Source organism: Phaseolus vulgaris, chromosome 6, assembly GCF_051622355.1.
Source record: "Phaseolus vulgaris cultivar YP4 chromosome 6, ASM5162235v1, whole genome shotgun sequence".
Lineage (NCBI taxonomy): Eukaryota > Viridiplantae > Streptophyta > Magnoliopsida > Fabales > Fabaceae > Phaseolus > Phaseolus vulgaris.
The window spans coordinates 34,957,011-34,976,595 of NC_143503.1; the positions used below are offsets into that span (position 1 = coordinate 34,957,011).

A 19,585-nucleotide genomic window follows, 5' to 3' on the forward strand; every position below is an offset into this window, starting at 1 on the left:
CGAATGTCACATTTCTCATATTATGACCGATATAATCTCGTTTAACATCAGCTTGGTAAGTAAGTCTTTTGTATCAGACGATTTTGCTAATTTCCAAGTTGCCTAAACACCTGTTCTATAGGAACACACACTATACAGATGATGCATTACATTTATCCTCAATAAGAACTTAATATACGATATTGATAGATAACCCTGAATTGCACCAGTGCATTTGATATATATCACCTAACTCATTTAGGTAATCTTTTGATAGTTGATATAATAGTTCTGACGAAATATTTGTTTCATGTTTTTGGGTTTAGAGCATCTAAGTCATAAAGGCATTAAAAGTTTAATCAAATCCACCAACATAAATAATGAAATTTAGCTTATAGGATTTGTTTGAAGAAAGATAGGAAAGACAACTAAGAATTATTTTTTCCTATAAGCTAAACCTTTAGAATTTAATTTTTAATTTGTACATAAGATAATTTTAATTGATGACAATTAAATTTTTTAGAAGTGTTCCTGACATACTCATTATAATATTAAAATGAGAGATAAAGGTTAATAAAGAAGATCGAGTCGCCAATTTCCCTTTAGATCTTTATACTTTTGGTAGTTCCATAGTCCTGGTGAATTTTTTTAATTAATAGAAGTATTATTCTAATATGAATCTCCATAACTTTTATTTGAAAAAACTTTTTTCAAAATTTATATTAAATATTTTTATTAACAATAGACTTTATAATATTTTTTCACTAAAAATACTCTAAAAATATCTTTAAATTTAAAAATGAAAGTTGTTTCGACCTAAGTCAGTTGAAGTAAATATTATTAGGGTTAATAATTGAATTTGAATTTATTTTGGAGTTCCATAACAATTTTTTTAAAATAATTAAAGGAGGAATACATATTTAAATTGTGTTTAACTTCAACTCTTAAGTGATTTGACACTATTAAACATACTCAAACAAGCCCTCTAATCAAGTTATAAGGAGAGTGAGATTGGTTTGAAACCACTCTTCTATATCCATGTACAATGTTAATATTTTAATCTTTAAGTCGATTGAGATAACATGGTTAGAGATAATCACAACATTCATGATATTGTCAATTCAAAACTTGAAATTTTGTCATATTTTTGTTTTTAAAATGTACTTGAAAGGTTAAACAAATTATCGTCCTTAAACTACAATTAAACTACAATTGAATAATTTATTTTGGTATAAATAATAATTTCATATCCATTAGTAGTAGAGATCAAGAATAAATTAAAAATAAATTATATATACATTTTTCCATTAACCATGTCAATTATCTATAGATAAAATTTGATAAATTTTAGTTCCTTCTGGACATTGAATGCATGAATCGATGTAAGATAAAACAAAAACAAATTTTATTAAATTTTATTTACTAATTTCAATCATAACCTTCTCCAACATCTTTCAAAAACAAAATTTAATAAATACTATTTTGTTCTAATAGTTTCATGTCACTATCAATTATATATAATCATTTGTTTCTTATCATTTATGCACTTTATTGAAACTAAAAAATTCTCTATTTTTTCGTTAAATGAACTTTTTGATGAATTTATTATTATATGTAATGTGAAAATTGCATAAACACTCTGAATACCCTTTGTCTACGAGGTGAGAACACATACAATAATATTTTAATTATAAATAGAAATTTATTTTAAAAAATAAATACAAATTTTAACCAATAGAAAATATATTTAGAAGGTGTAAGCATGTGGTCCTAATATTTATTTATTTTTTTGTTTATTTGTATTGCATATTCCAAAAAATAAGCTTTGGGTTTGACTTGTGAACAGACACGGGCATGAGTAGCAAGCATATGATATCACAGGATTCTTGCCTCCTCTTATCGGAAAGACAAACTCCTTTTAAAAGTAGTTAGTTGAAAGATCACGATTCCCGCTATTCTTTTCTTTCTTCTTTCTTCTTTCTCATTTTCTTCTTTCTCATTTTCTTCTTCTCACTCTCATGTCACCACTTCACTCATTCTGAACTCTTCCCCAAAATGCAAACACTTTCTTTCCCTCTCTTCACTCACTCACTCTCATCTCTCATCAATCCGTTCTCTCCATTCCCTTCTCTCTCACATTTCTCCTCGCTTTCCGTCTCCCACGTCACTGCTCGCCGGAGCATCCCGTTGCAAGCTTCCACCAGAGACTCCGCTTTCTCCTCCTCACCCGTCGCCGTCGACAACTCCGACGCCGGTGACTCCACCGCCTTTGTCATCCGCGCCCGTAACCGAATCGGCCTTCTCCAGGTCATCACCAGGGTTTTCAAGGTCCTGGGCCTCACCGTCGACCGTGCTACAGTAGAATTCGAGGGCGACTTCTTCGTGAAGAAGTTCTTCGTCACCGATTCGCATGGCAACAAAATCGAGGACTCCGACAGCCTGGAGAGGATTAAGCGAGCGTTGGCCGAAGCAGTCGGTGGGGACGGCGACGGCACGGTCTTGGTGGCGAGACCGGCAGCGGGGAATCCAGGGGTTGTGGTGAGGAGACCTGGCCTGGTGGAAGGCGACGGCGAGCGTCGCGCGAAAGCAGAGAGAATGTTTAGCTTAATGGATGGGTTTCTCAAGAACGACCCTTTCAGTCTTCAAAAGGATATTCTGAATCATGTTGAGTACACCGTGGCCAGATCACGGTTTAATTTTGACGATTTCGAAGCCTATCAGGTTCTGCCTTTCAACTACATTGCTTTTGATTTATGTATGTCCTTCTCTATGATTTGCAAGAGGGAAAAAGTGAATTGTATTTGTGCAATTTATTTGAAAGAGTACGAGATAAGAAAAGATTTTTGGTACCAGGCACACTCCACGCCAAGTAATTCTTGACGAATTAGGTAGACTACAGTGGCTTTTTTTCTAAGTATCTAAAGCAGTTGTGCAGGATCAATGATAAGATCTACAAAGTGATGATAGTGAGAGCTAGAGAAAAAGAAAATTAAACAAAAGTGTAGTATTGGTAAATATAATTTGAGAGTAAAAAGGTATTTCATTGTTAATGAAGGTATGTCATAAAGATTTAATTTATTTCTCAAATTTAGAAACATATATTTAGGAAAAGTTTTTGAATAAACCTTGTAAGCCCTAAGCCCACTGTAACTATCTGTTATATTATATGTGCTTTAGACTATTTTATTTGATCAAATATGCTAAATTGTTCTCTCGCATAGACATCTATCGTATATAAGTGAAATAATAGATGATATAATAATATTTTAAATAATTTATTTTGGATTGATTTGAATTAGTTTCGAAATTTCAAACCACAAATTGATTCGAATAGCTCGTTTTTTGAGAAAAATATCCAAATTTAATTTTTTTTTTATTTTAATCGGTTCGGATTTGAACACCCTTAAAAATCATCTCTAGGAATCCTATTGAAAAACAAGAAGTTTACTGCGGTTTTTCTTTTTTTATGGAAAAAAACTGAGTATTTATTTGGAAAGAAAACATTTATTATATAAAAAAACACGAAGATTAGTTTGCACATGCCTTTTTATGTAAATGAGTATTTAATATGATATATTTAGTACGCCTGAACCAACACTCTTTAGAGTGTTCGTTGGACCCTTTCTTTTACTGAAGGATGTTGGTAGAATGAGTGGGTGACTAAGCAATTTTGATGATAGAAGTGTCATTATGATATGTTTATAGAAGTTTTTTGTATTGACCTTGAAGGAATACATGGCATATTGTTATTCATGTTTTCATTTTATCCAGCAAACTTTGATGTTGAAGGAACTCAGTCTTCAGATATATAACATTAAAGCTTATTCCACTATTATCTGTTTGACATCTTGAGATCTAATTCTGTAGGTTATAAAGGGCATAAAATAATACAAGTGTTTTTACTTACTGATTGCCTATTCTTAGTGGATATCATAAAAAAATTGATTTTGTGTGATGATATTTGTAGGCTTTGTCACACAGTGTCAGAGATCGGTTGATTGAACGCTGGCATGATACTCACAGTTACTTCAAGAGAACAAAACCTAAACGCCTCTACTTCCTTTCTCTTGAGTTTCTTATGGGTAGTTAAAGTGATGCCCTAAATTTTGTTTGGCACATTAGCCTTTATTTAGTATTTATTTGTTGAACCAAATTAGTTTATATTTATTATAAGCATGTGCAAGTTCCATGTATAAGTTTAATCAGCTATGAATGATAAAAAAAGTATATTAAACTTTCTCTTGGACAGTATCTCCTGTTTAGGCGCTGTGTATTTTCTGACTTATTTTCCTTTCCTTAATCATGATTTTTTAAGCAATTACACCGAGGTTTACCTCAAGTGATTCAGAAATCTTTCTTCATTTTTAAGTCTTTCCTTACTTGTTAGTTATTAATTAATTACGAGATTCTATGTAATCAAGAGAACTCATAATAGAATATATATTTACCTGTAATGGTTTGAGCTGCAATGAGCAAGACACTTGAGTGGGTGGACCAAATTTCAGATCTGAAAGGGGCTCCTAGTTGCTACATTGTCCAAGGGGTTAGTCTGATAGTAATTCCATCGGAGATACCCTAGTCAATAACCAAAAAAAAACAACAATATAAGAAATATTTATTATTTTGAAAGAAAAGCAAATGCACAAACTAATTCCTGTCAAAGCTTATTATGTATGACCAATGTGAATAACATTTTTTTATTATATATTTTGTGTTCTGGTATAAGTATCTATACGATTTAGTATTCTGGTGGTTTAAATACGAAGGAAACTATAGTAGTCCAAAAATTCTTCTTAGATTTGTTATAGCTAAGTCAAACAAATAAATAAACTGATACCACATTCTTTTCATTCATTTGATGAATGGTGGTGCTTATGAAAGTGTACAATTGCTGCTGTTCTTGTATCCAATTCTTGAGAACACATGTTTTTTTTGGATATCAGGTCGTTCTTTGTCAAATAGTGTAATCAATCTCGGCATCCAGGATCAATATGCAGAGGCCCTAAGCCAACTTGGATTTGAGTTTGAAGTTTTGGCCGAGCAGGTGTTATTAATGTTTTTAATTTAATCATTTTGTATTTCCCAGTCTACTGTTATAGATATGTTATCTCAGTGAGAATTCCATGTGGTTATTGTTATCCCTTAATATATACTTATGTGACTTCCCTGACCAGGAAGGAGATGCAGCCTTAGGGAATGGTGGCCTTGCTCGTCTTTCAGCATGCCAAATGGATTCTTTGGCAACTTTGGATTATCCTGCATGGGGGTATGGTGTGACCTTCATATTTGTTGTAAAAAATTTCTAGCAGGTTTGAATCAGTAATGTTTTCACCTTACTGTTTTAACTTTTTAATGGATATTCTAAATGTAGATATAGTCTGTCAGCTGTGAAATTGGCCTTATAAGCTTGGAATCTAATACTTAGTTTTTTTTGGCCATATTTAGTTGTGATGATGCCCCAATAGTGTGTTTGGATAGGGATTTTTAAGAGGTTAATTTTTTTTTATAGAAAACTTGAAATGCTTTATGACAAAATATGTATTTTGGGTAAGGAATTTCAAAATAAATTGAAATTCTAGAATTCTAAGAGAGTAATTGGATTACTTAAAACTATAAAATTTCAAATTGCACCTAAAAAGTAAGATTTTTAAAATGCTTCTCTTTGTAATTTCTCTTTAACTTGATTTTGTTTGGGGCATCATCAACTTCACTAAGACCGAGACATTGTTGGGAGCGGTATTTTTCAGTTGATGTCGACTAGTTTTTTTATTGGTGTGGTTGAGTTATTTTTTTTTATTTGTATTATTAGGATTACTTTGTTGTTGTTGTGAACCACTTTTATTTCTCACTTGAGGCAATGTTTTCTCCACCAATGTTGGGGAGGTTATTTTTCTGCGGATGCAACTATATTTTTATGATTGACGTCTATCATGCTTATTTTTTTTTGTCAATGTTTGCATTAATTAGTTTCTACATTCACGCTAATATTATTCTTTGTCAATAGTTTTCGGCCAACATTAACTAGGATTTCTTTTGTCAATGATGGCTGCAACGCAACCAATAGTGTTGTAGAAATAACCTCACTTGGCGTTAGTCTAAATAATTGTGGTTGACATAAACTAAAACATCTTGATCTACGTCAATGGAGAACAAACTTTATCAATATCAGTTGAAAAAATCTTGACGAAGTTGGACCAAAAAATTATATCAACCAAGATGGAGTAACAAATATCATCAATATTGATATTTTTAATTATTAGCAATTATTTGACATTGGCATTTGGTGGTAATTGAATTACTTTATCCAAACAAGAAAATTAAAACTCAATAATTTGAATTGTCTTATTCAAAAGAACATTTGGAAAATGAAATAATTTAAAATGATTAATTTAAATTCAATGTATTTAAATGTTTTAAAAATTGTAAAATTTCGTATCCAACACAAGACAAAGGTTTTCCAAGTCTCGACAGTTTGTTCATCGTGTGTAGCTATTGCCAAATAAGAATGAATTTGTGTCTCAATTGCTTAGTGCCTAAATTGTAGTTCACATTCTGAGTGTCTTGTCCTAAAACTATGAATTTGGAATTGTATTTATCGTCAGTAATACTTTTTACCAGTTTCTGTACTAATTGTGCCTATGAAACCTTGAGTACTATAAAAGTTTACATCCTATTGATCAGTTAATTTTGGAGTGTTATTCTTATACTTGTTTCAAGTTCCAACCTACTTGATGATTCAGGAACTGTGCAGAAAAGAGAAGTATACATATTTTGCTCTTTGTTGTATGGAAAACAAATATGGCTATTATATAAAGACAGGCTGCTGTCCGCTGAGTTTGTGGGATTGATCTTCACTATGCAGATATGGGCTGCGATACGAATATGGGTTGTTTCGTCAGGTCATAGTGGAGGGCTTTCAACATGAACAACCTGATTATTGGTTGAACTTTGGAAATCCTTGGGAGATAGAGCGGATTCATGTAACATATGAAGTGAAGGTTTGCCCAGCTTCCATCTTTTATGCCTTTTTGAATTATTTTATGGTTTCTGTTCATATTATTGCCTTTCTTTCACTTTATCACCTCAAAATTACAAACTGACTGCAACTTTGTTATACTGGATGGATTAGTTCTATGGGACTGTTGAAGAGGCTGATCTGAATGGAGAAAAACATCAAGTTTGGGTCCCTGGAGAGACGGTAAGAATAATATTTTTAATTTGGTTTGTAATTACATTTCTTTTTAATATTTTAGATTTTTGCCTACTGCTACCTGTGTTACATTTCATTTCGACTCTTAGAATGTGCATAATGTTGATGACAAAGTTGTTCTTTCTGAACTACAGGTTGAAGCTGTGGCTTATGACAACCCAATACCTGGTTACGGGACAAGAAATACCCTCAACCTTCGACTATGGGCTGCTAAACCTAGTAATCGATTTGATTTGGTAATTATTCTCTTATGAATAAGCATCTGCTCCAAATTCGAGTATGAAATATAGGCATGATTGTATCATAATATAGGTTTTAAGCAAATAAAGAAAAACTAAGTATGGTCATGCGGCTTTTTCAATAAATTATTCAATTTTAAGCATTAATTAAATATGGTCATACCTTTACTGAGACTGACTAAGCATAGAATAAGATGAAAAGTGGTCTGCTGCAGTTCATTATTCTCTGTTTAGTTTGGCATATATTTTTCTTTGTTTGGGCTTAGACTATTGAACCCTTTTCTCCTATTGTTTTTGTAGGAAGCTTATAACACTGGAGACTACATTAATTCTGTTGTTAACAGACAAAGGGCAGAAACTATAAGTAATGTTTTGTACCCTGATGACCGTAATCATCAGGTATGCCTTTATTATTATTTTTATGTTCTGATGCAGTTGTTGCCTTTAACTGTTCAGAATTTGTACACTGTCTCTGTTATTGATAATAAAAAGCTAGCAGTGCCATATGTTTGGTTGTTGGTTTATGATTGTAAGAAACAGGGACACCAATATTGATTTCATTCAAGATTAATTACTATAGTTTCATTGTTTCCTCATTGTATTAGATAATTTACGTATAAGGCTTTACTTTGTTAGCAGATTCTTGCACTGATCTTTCTGTGGCTTGTGTAGTTGTTTTAAAATCTTTTATATTGAAAATTATCTCTTTTTTATTGACTTAACGTATTTGTTTATAGAATTTATTATCTGCAAAAGTTTATGGTGAAAGCTCACTGAAGGAATTTGGTGCCAATTGTTGAACAAACACAGTTTTTCTTTTTCATCTTCTGCTTTTGTTCTCAGTTTTCATTCGTCAATGTGTAGTGTTGTGCATTACTTATGTTTCTCAAGCTTTCAGTGCAAGATTCCACACATTCTATTTTAGCTTGTTTTAGTAGTCTCCCACACAATATTGACTGTCTTGTTTGGCATACCAGCTGGTGTAGAAACATTACATTGGGAAGTTTATTAAGTCACTTAAATTTTTCATGAATGTGATAAATTATGGCTTCGTAATCATTTTTCCCCATTCTAAAAGATGAGGAGTATTCAATCCCTCTTATCATATTACCACTGACCGACTAGTGGCGGATCCAAGATCCCAGACTAGTGATGACAAATAGTATAATTACACATTCATACATTAACATATGGGTCTCTCGCTTGGTTGTAGGGTCAATATTACAAATATGGGATGATAAAACATAAAAATTTAATATATTTAATTGTAATTTTACAAAATTGAGGGGGTGCAACTGCCCACCCTGGAATGTCTGTTGGGTCACCACTGACTTTTTAGTATATTTTTCAGGGGAAGGAGCTGAGATTGAAGCAACAATATTTCTTTGTCTCGGCATCTTTGCAAGATATCATCCGAAGGTTCAAAGAAGCACATAATAACTTTGATGAGTTGCCAGATAAGGTTCATTGTCAAATATTTCGTACTTCCACATTTGGTTGTTAATTGTATGGTGATTACTAATCATTATTGCAATACTATCAATAATACGTAGTTTACATATTTTTTAAATGTTCCTCTTTCATATGGTGAGAAGGTTCTCAAAATCAACTGATCATTCAAAGTTCCAGGTCCCATGGTCATTTATTGACACCACTTCCTTTTTTTTTGTATAATTATTCATTTGGTCCCTGCAGTTTAAATTTTTTTTTCTTGGTCCCTACACTTAAAAAAAAATCCCTTTAGTTTCCACACAATTTTTAATCTCTTTTTGTCCTTGCTGTGGGAACTAAAAGAGATTAAAAATGGTAAGTGTAGGGACTAAAAGAATGTTTTAAGTACAAGTACTTGAAGGATGTTTTTTTGTAACTATAGCAACAAAATGAGTAATTAAATATTTTTTTGTTGTTGTAGTGATTTTATTCCATTAGGATTGAGGGAGTTTTCAGGTTATACCAGGTTAGAAATGGGTTCTTTATAGTTTTTAGAGAGGGAGACATGAAAATCGGAGAAAGAAAAGGAAAAAGAATGCTTTGGCAGAGTCCAGTGTTTAGTGAATTTCAAAGATCTAAGGAGAGGGTTTTCCTTCCAAGGATTTCCCTTTCATAAATGGTTTCTCTCCTTGCTAAAACCAAGCTAATGCTCAGTTCCCACATGATAACAAACAGAATTCCCACTCTTCTCCCCTCATCCTATTCAAAGCTCCTATCTCTACAACTTTATCTGCTAACTATTCTGTGACTATCCTAAATTACTCACCATGCCAGATTTCTATCTATTGCTTCAGTATATGTGAAAGCGGACATGAGTTAAACTTGTTTTATGCATTAGATTATCACTAGTGACATAATTAAGTTCTCACTACTGTCTTGCAACTTATGTTCTTCCCTTCCTGTATTAGGTTGCCCTCCATCTAAATGACACCCATCCATCCCTTTCAATTGCTGAAATTATGCGAATATTAGTAGATGAAGAACACCTGGGCTGGAATAAAGCATGGGACATTGCATGCAAAGTTTTCTCTTTTACAACTCACACAGTCGTAGCTGAAGGACTGGAGAAAATCCCTGTTGATCTGCTCGGCAGCCTTCTCCCTCGTCATTTACAAGTATGTTCATAAAAATATGTCTTGAGTTTCTGTATTTTATGCAGTATTTTACCTTAGATATATATTTCACCAGCAAATTAAATGACAGCAAACAGGTACGTTTGATTCTTTTTTCACCTTTTATGTTTGGCTAAAGGATGGGAACATTTGACTGCATGGTCCACTTTTTTTTTTTCTAGGGAGTTTTCCTTGTTAAACCATAAATTTCAGTAATTCGGAATGGAAATGTTGATGAATCTAAATTTTGTTTTGTTATTGTCTCAAAAAATACTTTCTTTATTCTTAATCTTTTATTGTAGTATGATTATATTTACAAATATTTTAAATGCTCTTTTCAGATTTTATATGAAATAAATTTTAATTTTATGGAGGAATTGAAGAAAAAGATTGGTTTAGATTACAACCGTCTGTCCCGGATGTCAATTGTTGAAGAAGGTGCTGTGAAGGTATTCTTGAACAACTTGTCAATGCTTAATCTGGTAAATTTGGTAGGCTACAATTTCTTTCTGCATGTGCTTATCTTTTCCACTCTAAAATATTTTAAGTTATTCAATTTAACTATCAGATAATGTCTAGTGTAATGTATACTATTTTTATTATAAAGCTTAAGGAATGAGTGAAATCCAGTGGTTTGGTTACAAATATGATATTATACTAGGATTAACCTACCCAAAAATCTGCTGTAACATGACTAGGCTGCCACATTCAGCCTTAGTGCTGGATCTGGAAAAAACTTGTTACTTATGGGACCACCATGAAATAAGGTTTGGACCAAAGTGGACAGCCGCTCCTGATTTGGACTTGCATTCATCAGGTACACTGCCCCGTTAGTATCACAAAATGAGAAAGACTGATCTAGAGAGCCGGGAACAAACTGTAACCAATTCTAGGTCAACAAGGAAATAGGGAAACTAATTCTAGAAGATAATCTTAGATATCTTCATATATTTTAATTTGTAGATTGGAGTCAATTGCTACCACCCTTATCCATTCAGCATTAGTTGTGCTCACTTTCTTAAGCCATTTTCAGTTAGTAGCCATTCTTACCCCGAGGTGTTCCTCTTGTCTCTCTAAAAGTTGCATTTATTAACTAGCTATACAGCTTTAATCCATGATTTATACCACTCTTATTATTTTCATATTTATAAACTCCTGAATGCACATAAAGTTTAGATTCAATTCAGCAACCATTTAGGCATTGAGTTAAAATGACTGCAGTGCATGTGAGTCCTGATTTAGATGGCATACAAATGAAGAGCATCTGCAAGAATTATGTGAGTTAGGAGAGGAGTTTGTGGTAATTCACGATCATATGATACAACTTAGGGATGTCTTTTTTCTTATAAGCTATTGCACTAACTAGCTTCTAGCCTGAACAACAGATGTATGCTTCTGTATTCTTGTGCACTGTGGGATAGTAATTCCAGCATATTGAAACATTGTTTCCAAATTCGAAGAAATTTGTAATTGGGATGCTTGTTTTCTTGATATGTTATTCAAGGAAGGGTTTGTTTAATGTATAGTTTTTGTGATTATGTATTGCATTTCCAGAACATTCGGATGGCTAACTTGTCAATTGTTGGCTCCCATATTGTGAATGGTGTTTCAAAATTACATCTAGATACACTGAAAAGGACAACATTTAAGGTATGAATTAATTGTACCAAATCACTTCACTGTTCTTATCACCTTGGCTGATTGTGAAATCATAAAGCAATAAATTACTGGTTTGACTTTGCAGGACTTCTATGAGCTATGGCCAGAAAAATTTCAATTTAAGACAAATGGTGTAACCCAGGTAGAAAATCAGTTACTATTACAGTGAATCTATAATGCTACTGTTGCTCTCCTTCTATGAATGTATAGTTATATGAAATGGCTCACGTGGCTTACTCAGGAATGGAGTTTTATATGTTGGAAAAGTTACCTTTCTATGTATAGAATTGTTGTCTGTAACTATAAAGGCTGTCAATACTCAATTGAAATACACAAATCTAGTTTTTGCTAAATGATTTTTTGTTACCTCCTTGTGAGTACCATTGTTGGGAGACTTGTGTGTATCTTGATTACATCTTAAATAGTGTTGTCCATTGACCAAATAAGTTTAAAATGCTTCTTTTGCAATTATTTGTTATTATTTCTCTTCAGAGTAAATTTTGTTTGTGGTTCTTGACAATTGCAACTATTCTTCATTAAAAAAATGTGTGATTATAGTGCACTGTGCAACAATTAATGAGTCAATGAATTGATATTTTGTCAGCGTCGGTGGATTGTGGTGAGCAATCCCAGTTTATGTGCTCTTATATCGAAGTGGCTAGGAACTGAAGCCTGGATACGTAATGCTGACCTTCTGACAGGATTGAGAGATCATGTTGACAATCCTAATTTCCATCAAGAATGGAAGATGGTAATTTTTCAAGTTTTATTTATTACTTATTATATGGAACAGCAGAATTCCAGTATGATAGTTACTGGAATTGTTTATGTCAACATCCCCATCTGTTTGCGATTTTTACTTGGAGAAACCCCATGTTGATTCTGTGTCTACGGTACTGTTAGTTAACAACCCTTCGTCAGCTCAAATTCCACTTGCAGCTTGCACAAAACAATGAAGAGATATGCTGATATTTGCCGTTGTCTTGTGATTTATGCTGAGGTTGATTAGGTTTATGCTAACTTTGACCCAATAGGAAGCAATCCGTTGCCTGGCAGATTAATCCCTAGTTGTCTCGTCTATACTTTTACCCTTTCAAGGTTCTCTCTCAAGCTGGGGAGGTTGCTTCCAAGCCCTAATTGCCATGTTCTGCCTGCATTCACCTGGTCTTCCTTGTTTCTCACTTAATGTTCTCTGAAGAGTAGCTCTGTTGTGACTATCCTCCCTTCTGGATTGGAGATTGAAGAATCCGAAACCCCCTGTCCAGAGGCTGTGCTAGCCACCCCGAAAGGCAAGCATCAGGGAAGCCACGTAATTGAGTGGCTCATCCTTTGGAAGTCTTAACCAGTAGAGGAGGAAACCTGGGGGACAGCTGCTTCCATCCAGGAAAAATTCCCCTATTTTGGCCTTTAGGACAGGGCAGCTTCTATAGTGGGTTGAATTGATTGGAAGTTAACTCCTAACAGTGGGATAAGCGTTTTAAGGTGTATCCAGGAAGACTCAAAACAGTAGGGGAGGTACCAACTAGCTAATATCTTTCTCTGAGGGGAGACACTGGAAGTTAGTTAGAAGAGAGGAAATGTTACAGAGGAGGAGATTTTGAATGGGAATTGGGAGACTAGAGAACCTTTCTCTGTCTTTGGCAAGCATTTGTCTTATTACTCTTTTGTGCATTTTCTTCTATTGTCCCTATTTCTTCGTACTTTGCAGGGGATTAATATCCAATACGCATCATATGATGTGCTTGATATCTCTTTGTATCCTTTTGATATTGTAGGTTAAAAAGGTCAATAAAATGAGGCTTGCTGAATACATTGAAGCAATGAGTGGTGTGAAGGTTTAAGTGACAGTTTTACCTGAACTTTTCTTTTCTTTTTCATTACTACAGTAGAAGTTATTTTCCTATATCTTTCACAATTGCAGGTCAGTTTGGATGCAATGTTTGATGTTCAGGTGAAGCGGATACATGAATACAAAAGACAATTGCTTAATATACTTGGAATAATCCATAGATATGATTGTCTCAAGGTAAATGCGTGTTCCTTTGGTGCTAAAAGATCTTATAAATAAATTATATTTTCTAATAGCAAAATATATTTTCCCACTAAAATAAAAACATGTTTCTTTGGAATGAAAATCATTTTTCACTATTTATGATGCTTTTTGTTCTTTCTTCACTTGAGCAAAAAAATTTTAGCTTAGCACCTAGAATCTGATATTCCCCAGTTAGGGTTTAAGTTCGGAATCTCTTACATACAAACTGATCATACACTCATGCATACTGATCATCATTTTCCACTTGGAGTTATACTGAGACATCAACTACTTTTTTTTCCCTTTATTCCTTGCTTTCTTGCAGAATATGGACAAGAATGACAGGAGGAAAGTTGTACCCCGCGTTTGCATAATTGGTGGCAAAGCCGCTCCTGGTTATGAAATTGCTAAGAAGATTATCAAGCTTTGTCATTCTGTGGCAGAAAAAATCAATAATGACACTGATATCGGAGATCTTCTGAAATTGGTGATTTTGTAGTCAATACTGTTTGTTTGTGATTCTTTTTTGTTATCCTTGTTCTTTCGTTTTGTTAGCATTTCTCTCTCTATATAGTGCAACTGAAGATGGACCTGTTAAGTATACTGTATTTTTGTTGGCACATCTCTTGTTGATCCAGTCTCTTTATTATTTTTGTAGGTTTTCATCCCTGATTATAATGTCTCTGTTGCTGAATTGGTAATACCAGGGGCTGACCTTTCTCAACATTTAAGGTCTCCTAATTTAGCTAGAGTTCATCGTAGTTCCCTTTTTTATTCTCATAATATATTAGCCTTCTGCCTCATTTGTCATGATGCTTGATATTTGCCATGCTCACAATGATCAAGAACGAGTGCTATGTTTCAAATAAAAGAGATACGGAGAACGATGATGTACTAAGTTTCAAATAAAAGAGATAGGGAGAGTGATGTAGGACCAGGTAGTGGGGATACTATACACAGATGGAATACATATGATAGCCCACTTGGGCTTGCTAGTTGTTTACCGTTGTTTTGATGCTTACAAGAAAATATCCTCTATTTTTTGGGTTAAAGATATTTAGACCTCCTCTTCCTCTTTTGTTTTGTCATGTCTCATCATTTTTTAAACCAAACACAGAACAAAGTATTTTTATGCTATTCAATCCTTCATCATTTAGCAAATCCAACTGCTCTTGGAGGTTTTTTAATATGGTATTAATATATTCACTTGCACCAATTACCAAATGACACATTAGGCTGTGTGCTAGCCAATCTTATTCTTACTCAATGTTGTGCAATTTACATTTTCCATACATTCACCCTGCCTCCCATGCCATTTTTTCAAATTTAGTTTTGAGAAGTGCAATAGAAGTTTCTTACATATTGACAGCAATAATTATCTTGTAGCACTGCAGGACATGAAGCTTCAGGAACTGGGAGCATGAAATTTTTGATGAATGGTTGTTTACTTTTAGCTACGGCAGATGGATCTACGGTAGAAATAATTGAAGAAATAGGGTCAGATAACTTGGTGAGTGATGACATACATGATGTTTTCATGTTTCTGAACACAATCAAATAGTGCTCTTCAGAATATTAGGGAAGGTTCTTAAATTTAGGAATCAAGTTGCTTTGGTATATTTCCTAAGTTCTTTTCGTCTATAAATTTTCTGTCTGTCACTCTGCTTGGGAGATGTGCTGATCTGTAATCAAATTACGGGTGGTTATGGATTGGATTTTTCAAAATCCAATCTAGATTCAATCCAAATTCAAATAAATGGATTGGATTAATCCATTCCATTTTAACAAAATCAAATTTATTTGGATTTTTTTAAAATCTATTTAAAGTAGATTAAATCTAGATTAAATCCACTTTCTTAATTAGATTAAATTCACTTTATCAATTACATTAAATTCATTTTGATATGGACACAGACTAACTTGGCTCGAACTGGGCCTAAGCCAACTCAACCTGGACGCGGACCAACTCGGCTCAACATCAGCCCAGACCACTTGACATCTCGAGCCACTCGACATCGACCTAGGCTCGAACGACTCGACATCGGCTTGGGCCTGGAAGACTCAACATCTACCCGGGTCCGGACGACTCGACATTGGCACGTGCTCGGACGACTCAACATCGGCTCGAGCCCGGACAACTCAACATCGACTCGGGCCTGGACAGCTCGACATCAGCCCGGACCACTCGACATCGGCCCGGGACCGACCGACACGACATCGGCCCGTGTCCAGACGACTCAACATCAGCCCGGGCCCAGAAGGTCAACATCGGCCTGGGCCCGGACGACTCAAAATCAGCCCGGGCCTGAATTGCTCAACATCGACCCGGGCCCCGGCGACTCGACATCGACCCGGTCCAACACGACTCGACATTGGCCTGGGCTTGGACGACTCGACATCGGACTGGGCCACTCAACTTGACATTTAGGCCCAGGCCCGGAAGACTCAACATCTGCCCGGGTCCTGACGACTCTACATCGGCCTAGGACCGCTCAGCACGACATCGGCCCAAGCCCGGACAGCTCAACATCGGCCCGGGCCCGGATAGCTTGACATCGACACGGGCTTGGACGACTCAATATTGACCTCGGCCTGGACGACTCGACATCAGCCCAGGCTCGGACCACTTGACATCGACCTAGGCTCGAACGACTTGACATCAGCCCGGGCTCGGAAGACTCAACATCTGCCCAGGTCCGGACCACTCGACATCGGCCTGAAATTGCTCGACACGACATCACCCATGCCCGGACGGTTCAGCATCAGTCCGGGCCCGAATGGCTCAACATCGACCCGGGCCCTGGCGACTTGACATCCACCTGGGCCTTGACGGCTCGACATCGACCCGGTCCAACACAACTCGACAATGGCCCGGGCCTGGACGTCTCGACAACGACCCGACCCGCTCGACAACAGCAGGGGGCCCGCTCGGCTCGACATCGGCCCGGGCCCGCTCAACTTAACATTGGCACGAGCCCAGACAACTCGACATCTACCCGGGCACAGACGACTCGACATGGGCCAGGTCCGCTTGACTCAACATAGGCCCGGGACTTCTCGGCTCGACATCAACCTGGACCTGCTTGACTCGACATCGGCCCAGACCTGCTCGGCTCAACATCAGCCTTGGCCCGGTCTTCTCGATATCGGCCCTGGATCGGCTCAACTAGACATGGGCCCCGGCCAACTCGGCTTGATATTGGCCCCGACCGACTCCGGTCAACTCAATATCGGCCACTCAGCTCGACTTAGCCTAGGGTTGACTCGGCTCGACTTTGTCCTGGAACGGCTTGGTTCGACTTTGACCCATACCGACTCGATTCGACTTGGGCCCGGACAACTTGCTTAACGTGGACTTGGGCCGACTTTGCTCAACCTGGGCCCGGATTGTCTTGGCTCAACCTGGATCGGGCTAAGTCAAAATTGAACCCAAAATTCAATTTGGATAATCCAAAAATATTTCCAATCTTTATCTAATCCATATCCATTAAAATTCAAAAATATGGATTTGGATTTGGATTTGGATTTGAAATAAATTCATTTTAATGGACTAAAACTGATATGGATTTAGATAATTATGGATTAGATTTGTAATTTGAATTTTATGGCCCCTTAAATCAGATGATGCTTTTAAATGCCTATGTATACTGCCCTGCTTCCTAGAAGGGATATAATATTGTAGTTGGCTTGACTAGACTCAGCCCTGGCTTTGTGATTGCCTGCCTATCAAAGAGGAAATATGATTTCATGCTTGCATTTAATGAATAATTGTAATATCATAACTCGTGTAACAACTTCAATTCAAAATGTCTACACTTGTTTCAGTTTCTCTTTGGTGCAAAAGTGCAAGAAGTTGCAGAACTGCGTGAGAAAATATCTACTTTAAAAGTACCTCTACAGTTTGCTCGCGTGCTAAGGTAAATAAATTGGTACATAACTTCCATCTTTAAAGAATAAGTGGATTATTAACAATTGCAGATAAAATATCATGGTTCAATTGTTATTTTGTTTACTATCAATATATTACTCTGCCTAAAAGTATGCATACTAAAATAAGGAATGTTACTCTTAATTGTTCATTTTTTTTCCTATGCATAACTGCTGTTAATATGACATCAGGATGGTTCGAGATGGATATTTTGGTTATAAAGACTACTTCAAATCTTTATGTGACACGGTAGAAATCGGTAAAGATTTCTATCTACTTGGCTCTGATTTTGGGAGTTACCTCGAGGCACAGGTACTTTCATTTGAATTTTTTTATTATATTACCATCATTTTGTATTTAATATTAGAAGTTAACCTTGATTAAATATGATAACAGGCTGCTGCAGATAAAGCATTTGTTGAACCAGAGAAGTGGATCAAGATGAGTATCCTTAGCGTTTCTGGTTCTGGGAGATTTAGCAGTGACAGGACCATTCAAGAGTATGCAGAGAGGACATGGAAAATTGATCCAAGCCGATGCCCTCTCTGATCACTAATGTACCACCAGACGAAGCTAAAAATGATTAATAATTGGCGATCATCTGTGTTTATAGATTAAAGTGTCTATTACATTCCCTTTTATTTTATAACCAAATAACTCAGAATACAGCTTTTCATGCGCCTTGATATTTTGAAGTGTAGAAAGGAATGTCTTTTACTATACCATGTATCTTGGGATGAAAAATTGAAAATCAATACTAGATATAAATCCTTGTCCTAGCTATGATTGCTTTTGGACGTCGATCCAGCTGAACTAGATGACAAACATTCGAGATCTGAGTTTCTTTAAACTTCCCCATCTTTCCAATTTTCACTAATCTCGAGTCATTAAAATGCTTGCATTCTATTGTGACAATTATACAATTAAGAGTTTTTTTCTTCAATAAAATGCTTGTGCTTAAGCATAGGATGTAGCTGTCAATTATATCTGTATCTCACCATATATAGTTAGGGAAACTAATCTAAAATTAACTAATTTATTTACAGAATAGTTATTTGTCCAAGATGATTTCACGTTGGTGGCTAAATAATAATATATAAGAAAGTAGAAATATGTCATCTTCACGTGTGTGTGTAGCAAAACTAATGTAGGACATAATAAAATACGCTTAATGAGTAAACTTTATTTTTCTGATTTTTACTACTTAACGCATGTCATGATGTTCTCAACATAATTTAGAAGAAAAATTGTCTAAAAAAGATATTGAAAATTCCCAGAGAAAGAATTTCGAACAGAAACATACATTTGAGACAAAATTGGAAATTAGCTCCACCTTGGAAAATAAGACGCTTGATTGTATTGTAGAACATATTTAAAATTTCAGAGGACTTTATAGACTGTCTTTAAATATAAAAAAAATCTCTAAGCACAATAAAAGCATTTTTTTAATTTAAAAATAATTTCGATATATAAAAGGTTTTTATACCAGTATCATATATATAAATTTTATATAGAGTATATATATATAAAGTAAGTAAAGTTTTTACTAAGTATGTTAATCACATATTTTATGCTTTATATGAGAATTAAATTTATATTTTTGAAGGTAGAGCTTTTATGTTTAAAAGAAAGACTCTTTCATAAACAATTATTCAAGTAAAAAAGTGTTTTTTAAGCTTTATATTCAACCGAAAAATAACAATTTTTTAAAGTTTTTTTATAGAGTTCATCTTATAAATGGACATTTATTTGCATTTAAAAAATGGAAATATCTTTGCATATTCACATTTTATTTAAAACATGAAAAACTAAGGCTTACTTTAATTCGTTGCTTAATGACTTTTTAAAATATATTTTTAGAGTAAATGACGAATTTAATTTATAAAATTACTTTAATCTGTATATTTAAATTAGTTAAAAAATGAGGGATGGTTT

At 35.0% G+C, this 19,585-nt stretch overlaps 1 protein-coding gene across 6 annotated transcripts; it reads left to right on the forward strand.

The window, feature by feature from the left end:
- LOC137832557 (uncharacterized) lies at positions 1-18,500 on the forward strand. Of its 6 annotated transcripts, none has more exons than XM_090303560.1 (22): positions 1-55; positions 3,947-4,061; positions 4,923-5,023; positions 5,154-5,245; positions 6,842-6,977; positions 7,109-7,177; positions 7,324-7,425; positions 7,729-7,827; positions 8,780-8,890; positions 9,828-10,034; positions 10,373-10,522; positions 11,586-11,681; positions 11,776-11,832; positions 12,295-12,441; positions 13,466-13,525; positions 13,612-13,716; positions 14,048-14,209; positions 14,381-14,454; positions 15,109-15,232; positions 17,548-17,639; positions 17,842-17,962; positions 18,047-18,500. In XM_090303560.1, the coding sequence occupies exons 1-22, from the start codon at positions 23-25 to the stop codon at positions 18,197-18,199; spliced, it is 2,406 nt and encodes an 801-aa protein (XP_090159686.1). In that variant the 5' UTR covers positions 1-22; the 3' UTR covers positions 18,200-18,500. The 6 variants fall into 6 exon arrangements, 4 of the variants coding, with proteins under 4 accessions (XP_090159686.1, XP_068496874.1, XP_068496872.1 ...); XM_068640773.2 differs by lacking the exon at positions 1-55 and adding an exon at positions 1,784-2,700 and having other exon boundaries at positions 10,373-10,480; XR_011084584.2 differs by lacking the exon at positions 1-55 and adding an exon at positions 1,807-2,700 and having other exon boundaries at positions 15,117-15,232.
- The last annotated feature ends 1,085 nt before the right edge of the window (positions 18,501-19,585 follow it).